Below are 19996 nucleotides of genomic sequence, written 5' to 3'. Positions count from 1 at the left end.
CAGTATGATCGAGAACCGACAGATGATTAGCCGTGTGGTGACAGCGCATTTTGGACTATTTTCACTGAGAGGACGGGATGTAGCCATTGAAAGGAGTAGGAAGGAGTAAATGATGCCCAACATACAGCTTGCCATGGAAAGGAGTAGGAAGAATTGGATGAAAACAGTAGGAAAGCAGAGATTCAGAAGGAACTAAGCATCTCCATATGCTTATCTGAAATTCTCACCAATGAATTACATAAGTATCTCTATCTTTATTTTACGTTTTATTTATCTTTTAATTATTAAAACTCTATGACCATTTGAATCTGCCTAACTGAGAGTTACAAGGTGACCATAGCTTGCTTCAAGCCGATAATCTTCGTGGGATCGACCCTTACTCACGTAAGGTTTATTACTTGGACGACCCAGTGCACTTGCTGGTTAGTTGTGCGAAGTTGTGACAAAGAACTAAGATTATGAACGTGCGTATTAAGTCTTTAACGCCGTTACCAAGGAATGAACGATCACGATTTCGTGCACCAGGCCTGTGGTGTTTTTGGTTAGGGTTAGCCATAGATCTTTAGAAACCTAAGCTCTGGATACCATAAAAGAGTTTCGAATGGTTTCTTAAGAAGCAAGAAAGACAGAGACCAGAATGAAGAGAATTGGAATTGAATTGAAAAATGAAATGTAAGATACAAAAGCACTAGTCTAGGTTACAACACTGCAAAGCACTACTTTTATACACCAATAGAAGAGTAAACCATGTATAGCCTAATTATAAACAAAATTTGTACACCTAAGAGACACTATCTTTATCTTTTTTGTTTTCTTCTTCTTTAATAAATGGAGCTCAGATTTGTAGCAAATTAATTCATGATCTGTGAGGTTGGAAATACTATCAGAAAAAAAAAATAATTATGTTTCACTTGATTTTTGGTAACCTCGATAGGATTTTTTGACAGGGTGTCGAATCAAGCTTGTATCAAGATCTCAAGTATCGGGGAGTAGATATGACTCCTCTGAAAAAGAGTAGGCTCGACCCGAAAATTACTTAGTTTCGTGTCGAAATGTATGAGATGCTCGAATTGTGGCAAATAATAAAGAAATGAAAATAAACAGATGAAGCTTTAAAATTGAAATTGAAAACAAGCAAAATGCTTGAAGAACAGAAGTAAAAATAAAATGTGTAAAGCAAAGAAATGAAAAGAAAACAAATAAATGAAAAGAAATAGAAAAAAGAAGATGAACGAAAAGCAAATAAAAGTGGACTTCCACTCACATGCACTTGTGCTCCATGGTTTTCCATTGCATCGCTAGGACTGGAAATTTTGGCGGAGGCTTATTTGTGATGATCTAGTGTTTTTGAAGAAGTCGCAGAACTCTTCTAAGCTTCTAGTATTTATAAACCATGGAGATAGACTTGCCATGGAACATGTTGTCTACGATCTTACTTCTCCTTTTTCTCAGCCATGACCTTGCCTTAACCATGAAGAATCTTGACCTCCTCAAGTTTTGACACCCACGTCTTCCTTGGTCTTCAAGTCCCACGTTTCTTTAGCTTGCTCCTCAAATTTTGCACCCATGTCCTCCACTTAACTTGAAGGTCAAGTAGCAAGCCTTGATACTCAAGGAAAGGCGCTAACTACCTTTCGACTTCGATGTTCTTTGTACCATCTTTCTTTGACTTCAGCTTGCCCGTTTTCACTTCTTATAATTGAAACAATTACTTTTATAGTCGAAACCATTGGCAGTTAAAAATGCCCTTATATAAAGGAAAATCTATTTTTTGTACCAACAAATTGGCCCTTTAAAACTTGTTATTTTGTCCAAAAATACAAGTTTTAATATTCCTTGTGCTGGGCATGTGCAACCTTTTCGAATTTTCAAAATTTGAAAGGACATTTACGCATCATTTAAAATGACATGCACTTTTCTGTGAATACATAACGTTCCCTAAGATTTAATGAGCCGTTCTTTGAATAGAGTATTACTTTTGCAATAAAATCATCCCCAATTTTTGAAAACCTTGCCTTTTGAAAACTCTAATCTCCTTTCTCTCTGAATGACGCATCTTCCATGGCTTCCCAATCCATGCCTCAATCGTGCTCTACACCGGATACCACCGCTGCTTCTTCTTCTTCGACAACCATTGCTACTACTCCTCATTCTTGCGAAGGTGATAAAGTCATTCTCCCTCTTTCATTAGTGGATAAAGTGGCACAATTCTACAATGAAGATGGACCTTTGAAAGCCCTAAACCCAAATGTAGAGACCTCTGATCTCTGGCACCACCAGGTATTTCTGACATTTTCAGTAAATTGAGTATTACATTCTTTCTTAGGCCCTTTGGCAATCCAAGAACAGATTGAGTCTATTTCTTCTTTCTTCCCATCGCCCCTAGAGGATTTACCATTGATTTTCTGCAAGAATGGCAAAGCCTCATACTTTGCTGGTCGAGTCTTTAGAACTTCTCCCCCTATGGATTTGAGTCCCTTTTCTTGACCTGGATGTCTCGACTTGCACCTGTATATAAACCTATTTAGGAAGCTCTGAATATTGTGCATGACTTAGAATTAGCTACCTTCGACCTTTCTTACACTGCTCCTTTACTAAGAGCTAGTCTGTAATTTTGGTGCCCTACCACTAATAATTTTTATTTTTCATATGGAATAATGGGTCCGACTCTGATAGACATTTTGACTCTGACCGGTTTACCAATCGATGGTGAATTCGTGTCATGGTCGACCGATTATCCTGAGGATGATTTCAACATCAATTTCGACTCGAACTTCATATCGAGCTTATTCAAAACAACATGGGTTCTAATGGAAACCCTATTTCTGACAGTGAGCATGTAGCTTCTCTCTTATTTTGGCTAAACTCTTTTGTTTTCTGCTCGAAGTCAATCCAAATTCAAAAGAGTGAGCTCGACCTGGGAATTACTTAGCATTCATGTTGAAATATATGAGATGCTCGAATTGTGGTAAATAATAAAGAATTACAAATAAACAGATGAAACTTTAAAATTGAAATTGAAAGCAAGAAAAATGCTTGAAGAATAGACGTAAAAATAAAATGTGTAAAGCAAAGAAATGAAAAGAAAACAAATAAATGAAAAGAAACAGAAAAAAGAAGATAAAAGAAAAGCAAATAAAAGTAGACTTCCAACACTCACATGCACCTTGGAGATAGACTTGTCATGGAGTATATTGTCCACGATCTTACTTCCTCATTTTTCTCAATCATGACCTTAACTTGACCATGAAGAATCTTGACCCTAAGTTTTGACACCTACATCTTTCTTGGTCTTCAACTCCCACGTTTCTTCAGCTTATTCCTCAAATTTCACACCTATCTCCTCCACTTAGCTTGAAGGTCGAGTAGTAAACCTTGATGGTCAAGGAAAGGCACTAACTGCCTTTCAATTTCGACGTTCTTTATATCATCTTTTTTCGACTTCAACTTATCCGTTTTCGCTTCTTGTAGTTGAAACTATTTTTTCTGTAGTCGAAATCATTGGCAGTCGAAAACACCCTTATATCGAAAAAAATTATTTTTTTATACTAACAAATTATAAACTTTTCAATTAATAATAAACAAATATGTACTTTCTATTAACAAAAAAGAAAAAGGATAAACATGAATCATCGGCTAGATATCGCAACGCCAACCTTTTAGCCTAAATCAATGTGCCAAATGGTTCTTTTGCATGGACCTCCCAAATATACATAAGAAGCATGCCTAAAGCTGGATGCGTTACTAACTTTATGCATACTAGCTAGTGCATTAATAAATTTGTAATTATCTATTAATCATTTTTTATTTGTTTAATGTATAGAATAATAATAAACATGATATTAAGTTAGATAACAATATCTTAAAATCAAATTAAGAGATTTTTTATTTAAACTTAGAAATTATAAAATATATTCATTTATTCAAAAATTGGATTTTATGAGTCGTCATGTGATTCCAACAATGTCTATAATTCAAGGCCAAAATTAATAGTCGACGATCGATCCTGTCCGGCCATTGAATGTATTTCTTTTTCACTTTTAAAATTGCTCATATTGCATGTTGTATTTTTACTTTGTCCTAAAATAACTTGTAAAACAACTGGTTCATAATCATATTGGGCAAAAAAAACGAAAAAAAAAAAATTTTCTTAGGTTGATGACTCATTTCTATCTTTTTAGGAATTCGATGCAACGTACTTGACACAGAATAAATGAATCTTGAAAGCTCCCACGCACTATTAGTAAGAGCTTTGACCTAATATAATTATGGCTATAAAAAATAATACTTACACTATCCCTCCTAACAACATTCCTCCACTAATTATCTAGGTAAAATTGACAAGTATAAGCAGTCGTCTTTCTTTCACGATAACAAAAGCAACAATATTCTAGTTTTCAACTAAGAGCTTCTTTAAATTTTTTGTAGAGACACGTGTTGTCAACTTGCACAAATGATTTGTACTATCTGATCTGCTAGCTATAACCCGATCTAATTATATCTATAAATTGAAATCTGAATAAAATATATAAATACATGCCAAATCAAAAGAACGTGTTTTTTTTTCCTAACAGACCTTTTTGTATAAAATCAAATATCACTCAGGAGCAGTTACCACAAAATCAGGCTAACATCCTCAACGGCTTCGCAAATACTAATAACTGCCTATAACACAATAACTTTATAAATACAAAACTCTTGCTACGTAAAAAGTACGCTATTCACTCTGAATTGCAATATACTCATCTCACTTGATCTCTTGTTGACTTGAGCGTTAGAGTGCTTTTGCAGGTACCCACCACCGCTGTTCTTAGGAAGCCGACGTATATCTCATCCAACCCAAGCGAAAGTGAATTCAACCTTGGACCGGACGAGCTATACCTCTCCCGAGGCTTACTATACAGGAACACTATCTAAATAATCTAATGTAAGAAAACTCTAAACTCAGTACATTATTTTGACTTTTTCTACCACTTTAAATAATCCATGAAAGACTACTATGGTATCTATCTGAGCTACATATCCTAATATCTTATTACATTTTTATATATTATGCTGGCAAACTTTCATAAGAAGCTTTTCAAAAAAAAAAAATTTGCAATTTACTTATTACATTTCCATATATCTCATCCGACCCAGGTGGGAGTGAATTCAACCTTGGATTGGACGAGCTATACCTCTCATGAGACTTACTACGTAGGAACATTTGGCTCCTACCGTGGAGCCTAAGTAATAAACTAGCCCCACCATTGTTCTCTCCTACCATATTTTTACCTCTTTTTTGCAGGTCACAACCTATGGCAGAAAAACAGAGCAACCCTCCACCTCTCCCCATTCAGGCTGAGCTAATGGCCATCAATGAGCAGAGAACCAACGAATGGCCGACTTGTTGAATCAGAGACAGTAGCCGAAGCAAGAGGAAAGAACACAAAAATTCTGAAAACAAAGACGACGAAGAAGAGCATATGTCGGAGGCCAAACCCATGATGAGATCACTCCGAAATCAACGATGAAGAGAACTAATCCATTTTCAAAAGACATCATGAGCTTTCAGATGCCCAAAAACTTCACCCTGCCAACAATGTTGAAACCTTATAAAGGAATCGGTGATCCTAACATACATCTCGCTAAGTTTCATACAATGATGTTCGTGAATGGTGCATTCGATCCGATATTTGTTGTATATTCCCTACCTTTTTAGATGATGCTTCCTTGATCTAGTTTCCTGGCTTAGGTGCAGGTTCTATATCAAGTTTTGACTAGCTGACCTACCTCTTTGTTAATAACTTTGTTGCCTCAAAGATTTACGTACACGACTCAGACTACCTTAGCACCATAAAACAAGGACACACGAGAGCCTTAAAGATTACATGACAAGGTTCACAAAGGCAACCATGGAGATACGTAACCTCAATCTAGAGGTCCACTTGCACACACCAAAAAGCAAACTCCGCCCTGGGAATTTCCAAGAAACCATAGTAGTTATAAACCGAAGACATTGGATGAGTTCAGAGAAAAAACAACAAGCCAAATTGAAATAAAAGAGCTCTGACAAATTCGAAAAGCAGAAAGACCCAACACTAACTGAGAGGAAGACAAACGGAACAAATACCCAAACAATAAGATGGACCAAAAACCTTTCAAACTCACCAAAATTCGACACATACACCCCTTTCAACACCAAAATGGAGGACATCATTAAAGACATTCTACACTCTAAACTGATCAAATCACCAAACAATCAGGACCAACAATATGTGAACAAACACTACAAGGTTTTGTTTATTTGTGACAGTTTTTTTCTTATTTGTGGGGGTTTCTAAAACTCCTAAAATTTGAGGTGCCACGAGGTCTTTTGTGGGAGGTTTTTTAAAAACCTCCACAATCTATTCAGTGGAGGTTTTGTATGTGTTTAGTGGGGGGTTTTGCAGTTTTAAATCACTTTTGTGACAGTTTAAACCCCACAAATTGATTTTTTAATTTAACACAAGTTAACTATTTTGTGAGATTTTCAAACCTCCACAAATTCTGTAATTATTTATTTTTAATTTCAAATCATTCATTAATTTTCATCTTATTTTACATATTCTCAAGTTAAAAAATTTATTTTTTAATATCAAAATTTAAAAATTAAATATTTTTTAACACAATTCCTCAATATAAGACAATTCTAAATATTAAAAAAAAAATCTCAACATCAATAGTTCCAAATATAACTGCATATGGTATTATTCTACATAACTATTACTATTTTTCTTTTAAAAGTAAAATAAAACAACTTCAATATTTCAATACCATTCAATTCTAATTACATAAATATCTCAAAATGAAAATATGAATGCAATCCCAAAAGACCTTGAAACTAAAGGAAAGAATGCATCTGGTAAACCTTGAAACTCATACCTGCACAATTATGCAAGCATTTTCAATGTTTGCAACCCTAACTTCATATAACTATGAAAATAAAATCAATAATCAATTACTCTATTCATTTCATGATATCAAATACATAACATTATGGCTAACCTGTATCCAATGCTATAAAGGAATGAAGATACAAGGGGAATTTTACACTAAAGAATTCGAAGTTTTTCATTGAAAACTCAATCATTTGAAGTACAAAACAGGCGAAGTTAGAAAATGGACATGAATGGAAGAAACAAAAAACAATGACACTATAGAGAGAGACACATTACTGTTGTAATTCAGGAGCTTCTCAATGAGGTCAACATGCGTCATAAGCATACGCCTACAACAATAATGAACCAGCCCCAAAGCATCCAGCGCATCTTTGCAATCCGTGATGTTAAGGCAACTATATTAGACCTAAATAATCAACTAAAATGCCATCAGCAATTAAGGAAAACTGAAAAAGCAATACCGAATTTCACATATTAAACATACGCAAATGCATGTTGAATTGAAAAGGTTAAAATAATGTACAACAATCAAATAGCTTCTGAATAGACCATGATTAATCAGGATTTGTTTACCATCCATCCTAAACCATTGACTACTCATACTACCGTTTTTCCAAGCATGTTAGATCCAATAAATTAATAACTAATTAGATAGACAAACAAGTGAAAAAAATCAATCTTTCTATCTAACTCGGCTATGAATAACATAGCTATACAAAATCAATAACAGAATTATAAGATGTAACATATTACATATATAATAAGGCAGTCGCAACAGTAATAAAATATACAGGCTATAAATCCTAACCGAGGAAAAGTAGGAATTGAAAGTATGAAGAAAGAGGGCGAAACTGATCCTTCAGAGTAATCTGACTGAAGAAGGTCCAAATATGCATCCCATTTGTTTTTGATAACCTATAAACAAAAATTGAGCACCAATTATCCAAAGACTTATTAAATAAACCCTGAAACCGTGAAAAAGAGAGAACAATAGTGTGTTGAAATGCAAGGAAGAAGAGAAAATCACCTTTCCATAGGTGAAGCAACGGACTGGGATAATCATTTTGCTCCTTCTCTGCACACTCTGGAAGCTTCTCTAAGAGGTAGCGTTCTGTTTCAACTTAAAAGTAAATCATCAACCAAAGTTTCATAATCGCATGAAAAAAACCCAAGCAAATGCCTAATAAAACCAGAAATTAAATCCATGAGTGAGTTTAATTTGTAAAATAAAAATAAAGAAATGAAAGAGAATAATTAATAAAGAGGAAATAGCAGAACATAATAATTTTGTGTGGATTACATTCACATACATGTATGTATTTTACGTTAGCAGATCATTCAATTTCCGTCACTTGGTGTATTGGTATTTTTATTAAACACTCATAGTGCAGGAATATGTAGTAGGCCTGTAGCATACCCAGTAAAATAAGTCAAAATTCAATATTGAATTTTTCAAGCATGAGTAATAACTAGTCTTCAAATTCGAGAATAAAAGTATTAGTTATTAAGTAGAATATAACTGTGATAGATAAATAAGCATAGATATAGAACAAGAACAATGAATTAAGGGAAAAACTATATATGAGGGTGAACTCACTTTAGCATGTAATTCATAAGCCACGTCATCATCTCTATCTTTAGATATTAAATAACTAACAACATCAAAAACTAGCCTCTTGTACAAGGTAGCTTGTTCCTGTCACAACTCACAACTGAACTCTTATTATGTATGAAAAATTAAAATTTGGAGTAAGCAAGCATAATTTATAGAAAAAAAAAGGAAGATTACCAAATTGGATTTAGCAGAATCAAGAAATAAGGAAGCTTAGGAAGGATCAGAAGAGTGGATAAAATGGGATGCTAAGATGTTGACCAAGGTACAATGTTTGTCATGAGCTACAGCTTCAAGAATCACATAATGCTTCTCTCTCTGCCATAGCTTAGTACCTTCACAACATTCAAAAACCAAATTCCAGGCAAACCCCACGCGTCAAAATTGAAACTTTATCAAACATATATCAACAATGAAGAACCTGATGGAAGCTATAGAAAAAACACAACTAAACACCTAACCTCCACAAGTAACTGAGTTTTTCTTTCTTGATACAACTCCCTATGTGGACAAGTACTTCACTCAACCTCCACAACATGTTTATGATTGGAGAGGAGTGTTGCCTAGAAAATGATACATTTTCAATTTCCTCAGGGATCTCTATTTCGCTCTCAAACAATCAAATGCAAACTGGAAGATTGTGGTGGGTCACCATACTAGGGCTTCAAAACCTTCTTCTCCCTATTCTTCAGGTACCATCTATACCTACATATATATGTATGTAATGTACCTTACTCTATTAAATATAAGCATGAACAAATGTTTCAGGAAATGATGATTTCAGAATTTACTTTATTTAGTATTTATTAAATTAATGAATACTAAATAAAATAAATTCTGAATGTTTTTTACTCATTCTTTTTTGTTACTAAATATTTTCGTATTACAAATGTGGCCTGTGTTCTGTTCTCCAAATTAAATTCTAAGTTCTTTAATTTTAGTAAACAAATATATAAGATAACATATATCTAGTTACGTACATATATAGAGTTACGTACATATATAGTTACGTACATATATATTCCAAGTTCATTAAATTATATGCTTATTTACCTAATGCAGATGATGTTTTGCAAGGCAATAAATAATCTGCAATTGCTTCCATTATTAAATCAAAATAAAATCATGCAAATCCACCGTCTTACCTGAAGTGCAAAGGACTTTGATGTCTTGCCCCTTAACCTCTAAAATTTCACCATCTATCCAAGCTACCTCTAGATCCTCCAATCAAACTTGGGACCCAGCTATAGGATTGGCAGTAGCAACCTACAATGCAGAGTGTCACAACAAAATAAAACCACTAGTCTCACCGTGTCTAATAACTATATTCATATTCAAGTAATTACAATAAAAGTAAATTTATCCGTACCATAAAATAAGAACGAAAATCAGCAAAATGCAAGTTTTTCAAAACCATCAAGATTACCAAAGATCAATCAACTTACCCTATCTGCCAATGTAAGCAGTCTCCATCAATTGCGCTAAGGGCTTAATTTCTTGTCCAGCAATTGCAGGTAAAGAAAATAATGAAGAACCTGATGGAAGCTAATGTGGTTTGATCAACAAATTAATCAAATTCTCAGTTCCAGACTGCTAGATCATCTCAAGCTCTTTATACCTTAGTTTTTGCTTTGTGCAAAGACCATATATAAGAAGAATATGCTCTGATTATATAAGTAGTGTTCTATATATTATATATTGTAAATGAAAAAATAGAAATTAACATATTAAGAACTGAAATCAAAGAGTAGCAGTATAGTATAAACCAATATAGTATATATTGCAACCTGCGATTAATTCATGAGATGACTTGAAGCTTTTTGATTAATTCAAACACTTTATCTTTGTTTTTTTTAACAGAAAACATTAAGTTTCACTCTAATGTTAATTCGGGAAAATTTCATTTCATTATAAAGACAACAAGTTACAAGTATAGGGAAGGGAGGGAGGGAAAAATGTAGAGCAGCATGAAATAATGTAAACCTTGGGAAGAGTATAAAATGCTGACTTGATCTACTTCACCCTGCATTATAAACATGGTAAAACATATAAGAAGAATTGCCTATAATGATTAGCAATTTCAATTGTCTTCTTGAATAGATGAACACAGGAAAGTAGAAAGTAAGAAGCTAAACACTGAGAATAAATAAAACAGAATTTGAATTACACAACAGAACTAAAGAAATGTCCATATCAGTAGGTTAAGAACTAAAGATTATTGCAAAACCTACGCATATAGGGATAAAATCCATTAGATTCTTTCTTAACCTTTCATTCAATATACTCAGAAAAATGGAAAACTAATTTGTATCTTCAGGAACATATCAAAATGTCAATTAATAGGACAAGAGAACAATTAATTAATCAAATAATTATAATTCACAATTAGAAAGAGAGATAGAGAATCATGATCATAGCAAATAATCAAATCCAAAATAACAAAGACGCAGAGAAACGTAAAAGGACAAATGAAATTCTTCAAAATAAAAGGACATTTATTAATAGAGAAGAGATATCAACAAATTAATAGCGAAGAAGAAGTACCAGCAACAGCTCGAAGGAGAAATATAGAGGGAGAGAAAGTTGCATCGAAGTAGAAGTTTAGGAGCGAATAAATCTGAAAACGCGTTGACAGAGGAGGTGGCTCAATCCAGAAGCGTTCTACCATGGCAACAGCGGCAGCAACAACAATGGCAGTGGTGACCGAAACGGCGGCAGCAACAACGGTGGCGAAAACTCCACTGTGGCAGAAACAACAGTATAGAAGAACATATCTAAAAACACGTTGATAGAAGAAGTAGCTCGATCCATTAGCTCTTTACCGCAACGGACACGGAAGTGGTGATGGTATCGACGACAGAAACGGCAGCGGAAACAACGGCAAAAAATGGCGCAGAAAACTTAGGTTCTCTCTGAGCTAACTCAATCTCTCATTTTGAAAAAAGAAAGAGAAAATTAGGTTTTGTTTCAAAATATAATTTTTATTAATTATTAGTAGAGGTTTTCTAAATTGCCATCAATAAAATGTATTGTGGAGGTTTTTAGAAACCTTCACCAAAATATTTCCTCAAATAAATAAAAATCTTGTAGTGAAATCCAAATATTGCACTTCTCATAAAAAATATAGACACACTAACCACTTTTACTCATCTTCAAAAAACTTTTAGAAACTCCAATATACATCCAAATGCGAAGCACATATTGTAACTCCAAAATTTTACAACACGATTACAATACCAAACCCACCCACTTATCAAATCAACTAGCCAAAAGAAAACCTTCCATATCCCAATCAATTAGAATCGTCAATCATGACAATCAAGCATGCAACCGATCATCACAACCTTGGTAATTGTATAGGTTTATCTAGGAGCATTCATTACACACGTCCCATCAATTATTTCACTTATCCTTATTGTCAATTTCAAGATTTTAAATTTTATTTATTTATTTCATAGACAAACTTTACATATTCCATTCATTTTTTAGCTTTGGAGATACCACTCACTGCACAAACTGAATTATAGATAAAAAATAACCCTCTCACTTTTCATCTTAATTTATTTATTTGTTTATCTATTCAATATTCCAACGTAACTTTTTCCTTTGTTTTTATATTTTTAATCCAACAAGTTGACCTTGTGGACTACTACTATTCCGATTCCAATTTATAGGTTGAAAGGTCAACCTGTCTAATTGAAAAATATCACAAGTCAAGATTGGGGTGCTATGATCCGTTAGCTATAACCCGACCCATTATACTGATGTAAGACGGAGGTTCAATTCGCATGTGGGTTAGGAACTCGGTTATCCAAAGGAAACGGATTTAACGTTGTAAGTATAGTCCCAACCTGACGAATTGACCCTTCGAATCAAATTGGAAATTCACAAGATATGTCACAAGCAAAACCAAAATAAAACCGAGAGTATTAGACTCCCGAGTCGTCTCCCTAAGAGCACTTTAGAACAATAAGTATGCAATTTCGGTTGTAGTGATTAACGGGTTGTGAATAAAGAAATGAACATAGAAAGCAATAAAAGAACATGCAAAATTGTAATGATTGAACGCATTAAGAAATTAAAGAACCGACTATGTAATATAAACAAGTAAAGTATGAAATAAATCAACATATAAAGGTATAAAAGATTGAAAGCATAAAGAAAAAGAGTCTTGGCTTGGAGTGAGCTAAGGGTCCTTTTCTTGTTGGAACCACAACTATAACAATTATGATGGATTAGTCTCACTTGATCAACCCTCACATCGGAAGGTAAGTTAAATGAGCATAAGTGTACTTAACCTACAAATCCTAACTTGCTTGCTAATTATCTTAGCAACAAATTAGCGTTAGTGGGAACAAGGACAATTAACAACCCAAGAATTGAAACTAAATGTTGGACATTCCAACTCTAGGAACCCAATTGCTCACTTTTCCCAAGCCAAGAACAAAAAATTTAGCCTAAAACCATGTTTAACATTTTCTCAAACACTTAGTGGGCAAAAAGCTTAAACATGAGGAAAATGAGTAAAGACTTAAAACAAAAGCAACAATTGATCTCAATCAACAAAGATAACACAAGAGAGCATATAATCAACATACAACATCAAATTCATCAACAAGAAATTGAAATTGCAAGAGAAAATCAAAATTGAACTATAACTTGAATTAGAAGAAAGAGCAATGACAATGTAACTATAAAGAGTAATATCAAGAAATTACTTACAATGAGAGCTTGCAAAATCCAAGATCAAAAATGGAAATGGCACTTGAATGTAAACTCTAATATAAACCCTAATAGAGATGATGAAAAACTTAGAGAAAAACTAAAACTAAAACTTCCTACCACTACTCCTAAACTATACTAAAATGATATGGTATGTTATGGCTTCATTCTCCCCTCTAATATGAGCTAGAAGACTTCAGAAATGGGCTCCAAAGTCCTCAAATTTCGAGGCACGTGCTATTTTAATGAAGTCATGTGCAGACACCTGTGCGGACGCATAGGCTGGTGCGTCCGCACACATCGCGAGAAATCCAGGCCTGTGCGGACGCACAGGAAGGTGTGCGCACGCACACTACGTGATGCATGGCTGGACACATGACGTGCTCGCTGCACTTCACGCACTCTGCTTGGAAGGCTGTGTATACGCACAGGTAGCTGCGCGCACGCACACGTCTCTGAGTTCACTCCTTTGTTTTCTCTTGCTTTCTCCACTTTGCATGCTCTTCTTCCATTTTCTCCAATCCATTCCTACTTTATACACCTGAAATCACTTCACCAACAACATCAAGGCATCGAATGGAAGGCAAATGGAATAAAATAGATTAAATTAAGTATAAAAGAGCATATTTTCATGATCAAGCACAAATTGGGAGGAGAGACCAAAAGCATGCTATTCAAGGGAATAAGTGTGAGTTTATGTGATGAAAATCCATTCAATTCTAACCAAAAATCATCATCAAATATGGATTCATCAATTCCCCCACACTTAAACACTAGCATGTCCTCATGCTAAACACACAAAGGAGATAAATGAAAGGGAGAATGACTTATGCTATATACTACTTAAATGCATGCAACTATCTAAAAACTAATCTCTAATATGTATTATGATGAGAGTTGGTAGAAACAAACTATGAAATTCCAATCCATCGCAAGAGAACTTTTAGGGTCAATGCCAAGGATTCATGCATTAAGATCAATGTCCAAAGAATTGAATTGAAGTTATCAAAACTATCCAATCAGACAACTTGCAAGAAGACGCGATATGAGGTGTAAAAACATGGAATTGAGCAATCGAACCCCTCACCGGATGTGTATCCACTCAATTTGCTCAGTGTTTAGCATTTTACCACTCAATTCTCCTTTTATCATGCTTTTCAAAGACTTGCAATTCATCTAACAATCAACTAGTATTAATGCATGAATAACAAATATCATGAGGTCTTTAAAGGGATGTAATGGGGCTAGGGTTTAGGTAGGATGAAGTTTGGTCAAGTGGACTTAAAGAATTAATTTTTTGATTAGCTTGAATGTCCACCTAATCCTACATCACTTATATACACATAACAATGCAACCTTCTAACCCATTTCCTTTTTATATCTCATCTTACTCATGCATTTTCTTTCAACCATGGCATATGCATCCTTTATTTGCACTTTTTATTCATACTTTATTATGCACTAGGTTTTTTTTTTTTAATTGAACTATGAATGCATATGTTTCAATTAATGGAATGCATGAGTATTACCTAATTACCAAAAATTTTCACGAAGAATTCACGCCTTTATCACCAATGCTTTCTAAACTTCTCCCACGCTTAGAATTTACACACTAATCCACCCAAGCTAATCAAGGAATAATTCAAGGACATCAATGGTTTTCGGCTTAAGGGGAGTAATGTGCTATCATCAGAACAAAAGGGGATTCATAGGCTCAAAGGGGTTCACAAAGGTGAATGCAAGGTTGGCCATATAGGTTAGTGAGTTTATCATCAAAGATGGCCTCAATCATGCTAAATGCATCCAAACACAAATACAGGACATAAAGAATCATGTAAATCAATGATTACAATAAAAAAGGAGTACAATCACACACAAGAACAACATTATGGTTGAGAAAATGCAACCATCTATTAAAGCTCAAATCTCACAAGGTATGTTGTTCGAGCTCTTTTTCCATGTTCTACAAACAAAATACTCCAAGCAACTTGGTAAAACAATTTTTTTTTTCAATTCAATCAATGGTATGCCCTTAGAAAAGGATTTCATGGGAATTCCTTGGTGTTTTCACACTTATTCATCATATCATGCAAGATGCAAACATTAACTACTAAATATTCATAAATGATAAAGAAATATTCACAACAAACCAAACAAGATGCAATAGGAATAAAACTACTCAAAAATAAAGAAAAAAGTACTACAAGAGACATTACAAAGTGTCTTTAAGAAAGAAATTTTTACCCCCTTGAGGTCATCGATCCTCCCCCACACTTAAATTGTGCACGGTCCTCCATGCATGCTCGCGATCCAGAAGGATGAAGAGGGGGCCACCTTCAGCTGGTGGGCTCAGAAATGGGATGGTCAACTGCATCAAGCTCTTCCCCAGCTAGCTCGGATGAAGGTGTAGGAATCGGGCCGGGGTATCTTCCTTCTAAACTTGCCACTATCCACTCAAAACGCTTGTTCTCCAAATTCTCCATGTGGTGGATATCATGCAAGTTGTCGCGGAATAGATCCGGAAGAGGACGAAAAAAAGGTAAAGTAGTTGATAGGGTCGGTGGACTTGATGGTGGTGCTATGGGTGCCTTCCTCTTGGAGGGGGTTATTTTTGTTGATCTTTCCAAATCTCCTCTCGGAATGAATTTGTTGCCACTAGGAAACTCAAACATTCTATCCATTGGTCGCCTCTCTATCCCAGCTGTATTTGCTAAACGCATCACTATCGATGGAAATGGAATGCTGACATTCTTCTTCTCAATCAATTTCCAAATTGATTTGCGCAATAAAGGCAAGATGGGTATATGCTTCCCTTGCATAATAGCCCATAGTAGCAAAGCAGTTCTAAATCTCACATGGGTGGTATGGGTGCTCGGGATGATATAGTCCGCCACAATTTGATGCCATATACGAGCTTCAGCATTCAAATCAGAATATGCAATACTGGTGGAAACAGAATTCTTCCCTTTGCTATACTCCCAAGATGCACCAGGACGGTCTATTTTCTCAAGAATGGGAGTCAGAGATATTCTTCTTTCGAAGACATCCTCATTTATCTTGGAGTATCTGTCTTTCTCAAATGCAATATGGGGAATGTTCAGGATAGCTTCTAGAGCTTGATTGGAGGTATCCAACATCTTACCCCGGAGGAAGACTGACTCTGTTTCCCAAGCTTGGTAGTTTGCATAGAATTCCCGCACCATAGTCTCATTGACTTCAATAGGTTCTCGCTCGAGAAACTCCCAATGAAGTGAGGCGATTCTTTCGTGAATAATCTCCTTGTATTGGCTTGGAACCTTCAACGGCCGCTCCCAATGGATTTTACGTTTCTCAATGGCCTCGTATTGAGAGTCGGCTCTTCGGTTAACCAAGGTAACCAGTTTATTACCGCGGCGATTCCACCAAATATTAGGAGAGCGAGTGGTAGTTTTCCTAACCGGCGAAGAAGCTAGTGCCTTACCCTTCTTTCTCATCCTGAAAATACAAACAAAAGAATTTCGAGATCATAGGACAACATTAAAGTAAAAATCATTGAGGAAGCATTAATAACTTTGAAAGAGGCTTATATAAGTGGTGTAATTTATAAAAACACGGTGTATATGTTCCAATAATGCGCGCGGGTGGGATACACACACCGGCCGATCATTACGGCAATCACACCCTTAAGCAATTAACAACTCGAAGCTTTAAGCAAGCCCCAAAAGGGAATTAGCAATTGTTCATTCTCAAGAAGTGGTAATCACACATACAATGGTCTTAATTTGAGTGCAAAAGATGTTTGATCAAGACATCAACTAAGGTTGAGCCATTGTATAGGGGTTACCATATCAAAAATTTTTTATGAACAACGACAAATGAATTCATACCACACAATGCATTTGCAACCGAGAATTGCACATGAACAAACAAGGAAATGCATCGGTGAATTTACTTAACAACCATCAAAAGTCATTATAGACGTTGCAAAATTCATACAGTATGCCTAACAAGAGATAAATCGAACACATATGATGGTCAAGTCATATGAATCAAACAAAGTGTTTATTGAGACATTTTATCGAATATGTGGTATGCAATGTGCAAGTTCATCACAATTAAGCTCAAATATGCTCATAACCAGTCCCAAAAATCAAACAACAACACTTTGCAAATCAAGGAAACAAGAAAGAAAGCAATTAATAAAATCTAAGCAATATAAAAGGGATGGAAACACTTGCAAAGAAAATATTAACATAAAGAGAAAAGGAAAACAAGAACGTTAGATATAAAGGTTGAGAAGACAAGAATGAGGTGGGAAACAATGGCACTTCTTATAGCCACTGCGAAATTACGGCGGTTGGGTTCGCCGGAAAAGAAAGCAACACCGGAAGAGGGAGAGCTCACCCGTGGTGTATATAGAAAAGAGAAGGAAAGAAAGAAGGAAAAGAGAGAAGAGAAGGGAAGAAAGGGGAAAGAGAGAGGGCGCCGGCAGTGGGCTGGCGGCGGCGGCGGCCAGGACCGGCGGGCTGGGCAGAGAAGAGGGAGAGAGGCAGCTGTGAAGAAGAAAAAGGAAAGAGGGGGGCTGCCTCTCAACAGGGCAAATTGCCTTGTTATTGCCCAGAATGCGTCTTGTGCGGACGCACAGAGACGAAAACTTGGAGCGGTGCGAATGCACACAGCGTGCGATCGCTGCGACCAGAGGAGTTGCAAAAGGACGTGCGACCGCAGAGATTTTTTTTTGTTTAGAAAAGCTTGAGGACAAAGGTTCGCATGCGTGCGCACATAGGTCCGTGCGCACGCACAGAGGTTAGGAATGGGGTGGGTTGTGCCCACGCACAAGCTGTTCCCTTGCTGCCAACAGAGAGGTTGTCGAGTTGCGTGTGGACGCATACATCTGTGCGGCCGCACAGGTGGAGCGTGAAAGGGAGTGCGTGCGGGCGCACGCGAGTGATCGCTCGCTCAGGCTGGTGCGTCCGCACACATGGCAAAAAATTCAGGGTTGTGCGGACGCACAGGTGTCCTGTTTCAGAAAATTCATTTCTTCTCAAAACCAAGGTTCCCACCCTTAGCATATCAACAAACCACACCCAAACCATTTAAATAAGCACAAATTCACAGTCTACAAGCAATACATCTTGGACAGCTCAAAATTCATCAAATCAAACCTAAACTAACCATTATATCACAAAAAGGCAAATAATGCAAAAGACTATAAACAAGAGATAGAGTTGGAATAATGTCACCATGGTGGGGTGTCTCCCACCAAGCACTTTGGTTTAGAGTCCTAAGTTGGACTTGCATGGCTTCATTGGTCATTTGGGAACTTCACCAAGGAGGAAAATCTCCAACTCCTTGGCATTTTTGGGTTGAGTGTGATAAAGCTTTACCCTATGACCATTGACCTTGAGCTTAACTCCATTAGTGGGGTGAATCACCTCCACCACCCCATATGGCTTGACATCTACTACTTTAAACGGACCATCCCATCTAGACCTCAATTTTCCGGGCTTGAATCGCAACCTTGAATTGTACACAAGTACTTCGTCACCTATCTTGAAGTTCTTCTGCCTTATATTCTGGTCATGGAATGCCTTAGCTTTTTCCTTGTAGAACTGAGCATTTTCGTATGCTTCCAACCTAAGGCATTCGAACTCTTCCAATTGGAGCTTACGTTCCATTCCCGCCCCCTTTAAGTCCGGATTGCAATTCTTCACCGCCCAAAAGGCTCTATGTTGGATCTCAACCGGAAGATGACAGGGTTTCCCGAAAACAATACGGAAGGGGCTCATTCCAATCTGGAACTCTAATCCTTCCTCTGTGGGTTAACCACCTTCTCTAAGATTCTTTTGATCTCCCTGTTGGATACTTTCGCTTGCCCATTGGTTTGGGGGTGATAGGCTGTAGAAACTTTGTGAATAACCCCATACTTTTTCATCAATGCCTCGATTTTCCTATTACAAAAATGGGTTCCTTGGTCGCTCACTGACGAACTGGTTTTCTGCTAGTAAAGAATTTTATAAAAGTATAATCGCGTTGTAAGTATAGTTTCTAAACCAACAGAGAATCCTTTCGTACAAAAGTTTTGTTTGTCACTTAAGCAAACCTAATAAAAATAATAACCGAAGTATGGAAATCTTGGGTCGTCTCTCAAGGAATTATAGGGAAGTATGATTTATTATTGGTTATGAGAAAAAGTGTATTTTTGGGTTTTTTGAAATAAGGAACAAGTAATTTAAATGACAAGAAAAATAAATTAATAATTAGAAAATCTCTTGGCAAGGTATAAGAATTGGAAGTCCTATCCTAGTTATCCTTATCAGGTGTGATGAGAATTGGGTTTTAATCCCATTTAGTTAACCCTTACTAAACAAAGGAAAGTCAAGTGGACTAATTAAATTGATTCCTCAAGTCCTAGTCCATTCCTGTGGATAGACTAACTTTAGAGCGATTCGAATCAATTAGCAATTCCAATTTCAATTAACAGTTGAGTTTGATAACTCAAGTGTTACCAATTAATCAACCAAAGCCCAAAGGGAAGAAGATCTACTCGAATGAAAATAATTTGGATAAATCGAAAACATCAATAACATAAATAAAATAAAACGATCTTATATCTGAAATACCTCAATTTATATTAATTAAGAAAATCCTAACATGAATGGTTCATAAGCCAAATTGAAAAGATAAATAACAATTAAAGTAATAGAATAAATAAAAGTAGAAAATAAATTAAAGGAACATTGAACCTGTAATTGAAGAGAAG

At 35.8% G+C, this 19996-nt stretch overlaps 1 protein-coding gene and 1 long non-coding RNA gene across 2 annotated transcripts; both read right to left on the bottom strand.

Moving 5' to 3' along the window:
• Window positions 1-6711: 6711 nt before the first annotated feature.
• On the bottom strand, window positions 6712-9223 carry LOC112758936 (uncharacterized). Its single transcript, XR_003179861.3, has 5 exons — window positions 8994-9223; window positions 8231-8867; window positions 7948-8031; window positions 7729-7835; window positions 6712-7326 (listed from the first exon to the last, which is right to left on the bottom strand). It is a non-coding gene; the product is annotated as an uncharacterized lncRNA (long non-coding RNA).
• Window positions 9224-18545: 9322 nt separating this feature from the next.
• LOC112757419 (uncharacterized) lies at window positions 18546-19022 on the bottom strand. Its single transcript, XM_025806010.1, has one exon. It carries the CDS (start codon window positions 19020-19022, stop codon window positions 18546-18548), a length of 477 nt encoding a protein of 158 aa, XP_025661795.1.
• Window positions 19023-19996: the final 974 nt, after the last annotated feature.

This window comes from Arachis hypogaea, chromosome 16 (assembly GCF_003086295.3).
Source record: "Arachis hypogaea cultivar Tifrunner chromosome 16, arahy.Tifrunner.gnm2.J5K5, whole genome shotgun sequence".
NCBI lineage: Eukaryota > Viridiplantae > Streptophyta > Magnoliopsida > Fabales > Fabaceae > Arachis > Arachis hypogaea.
Note: the sequence above shows the minus strand (reverse complement) of the source record. Positions and strands in the feature narration are given on the sequence as shown.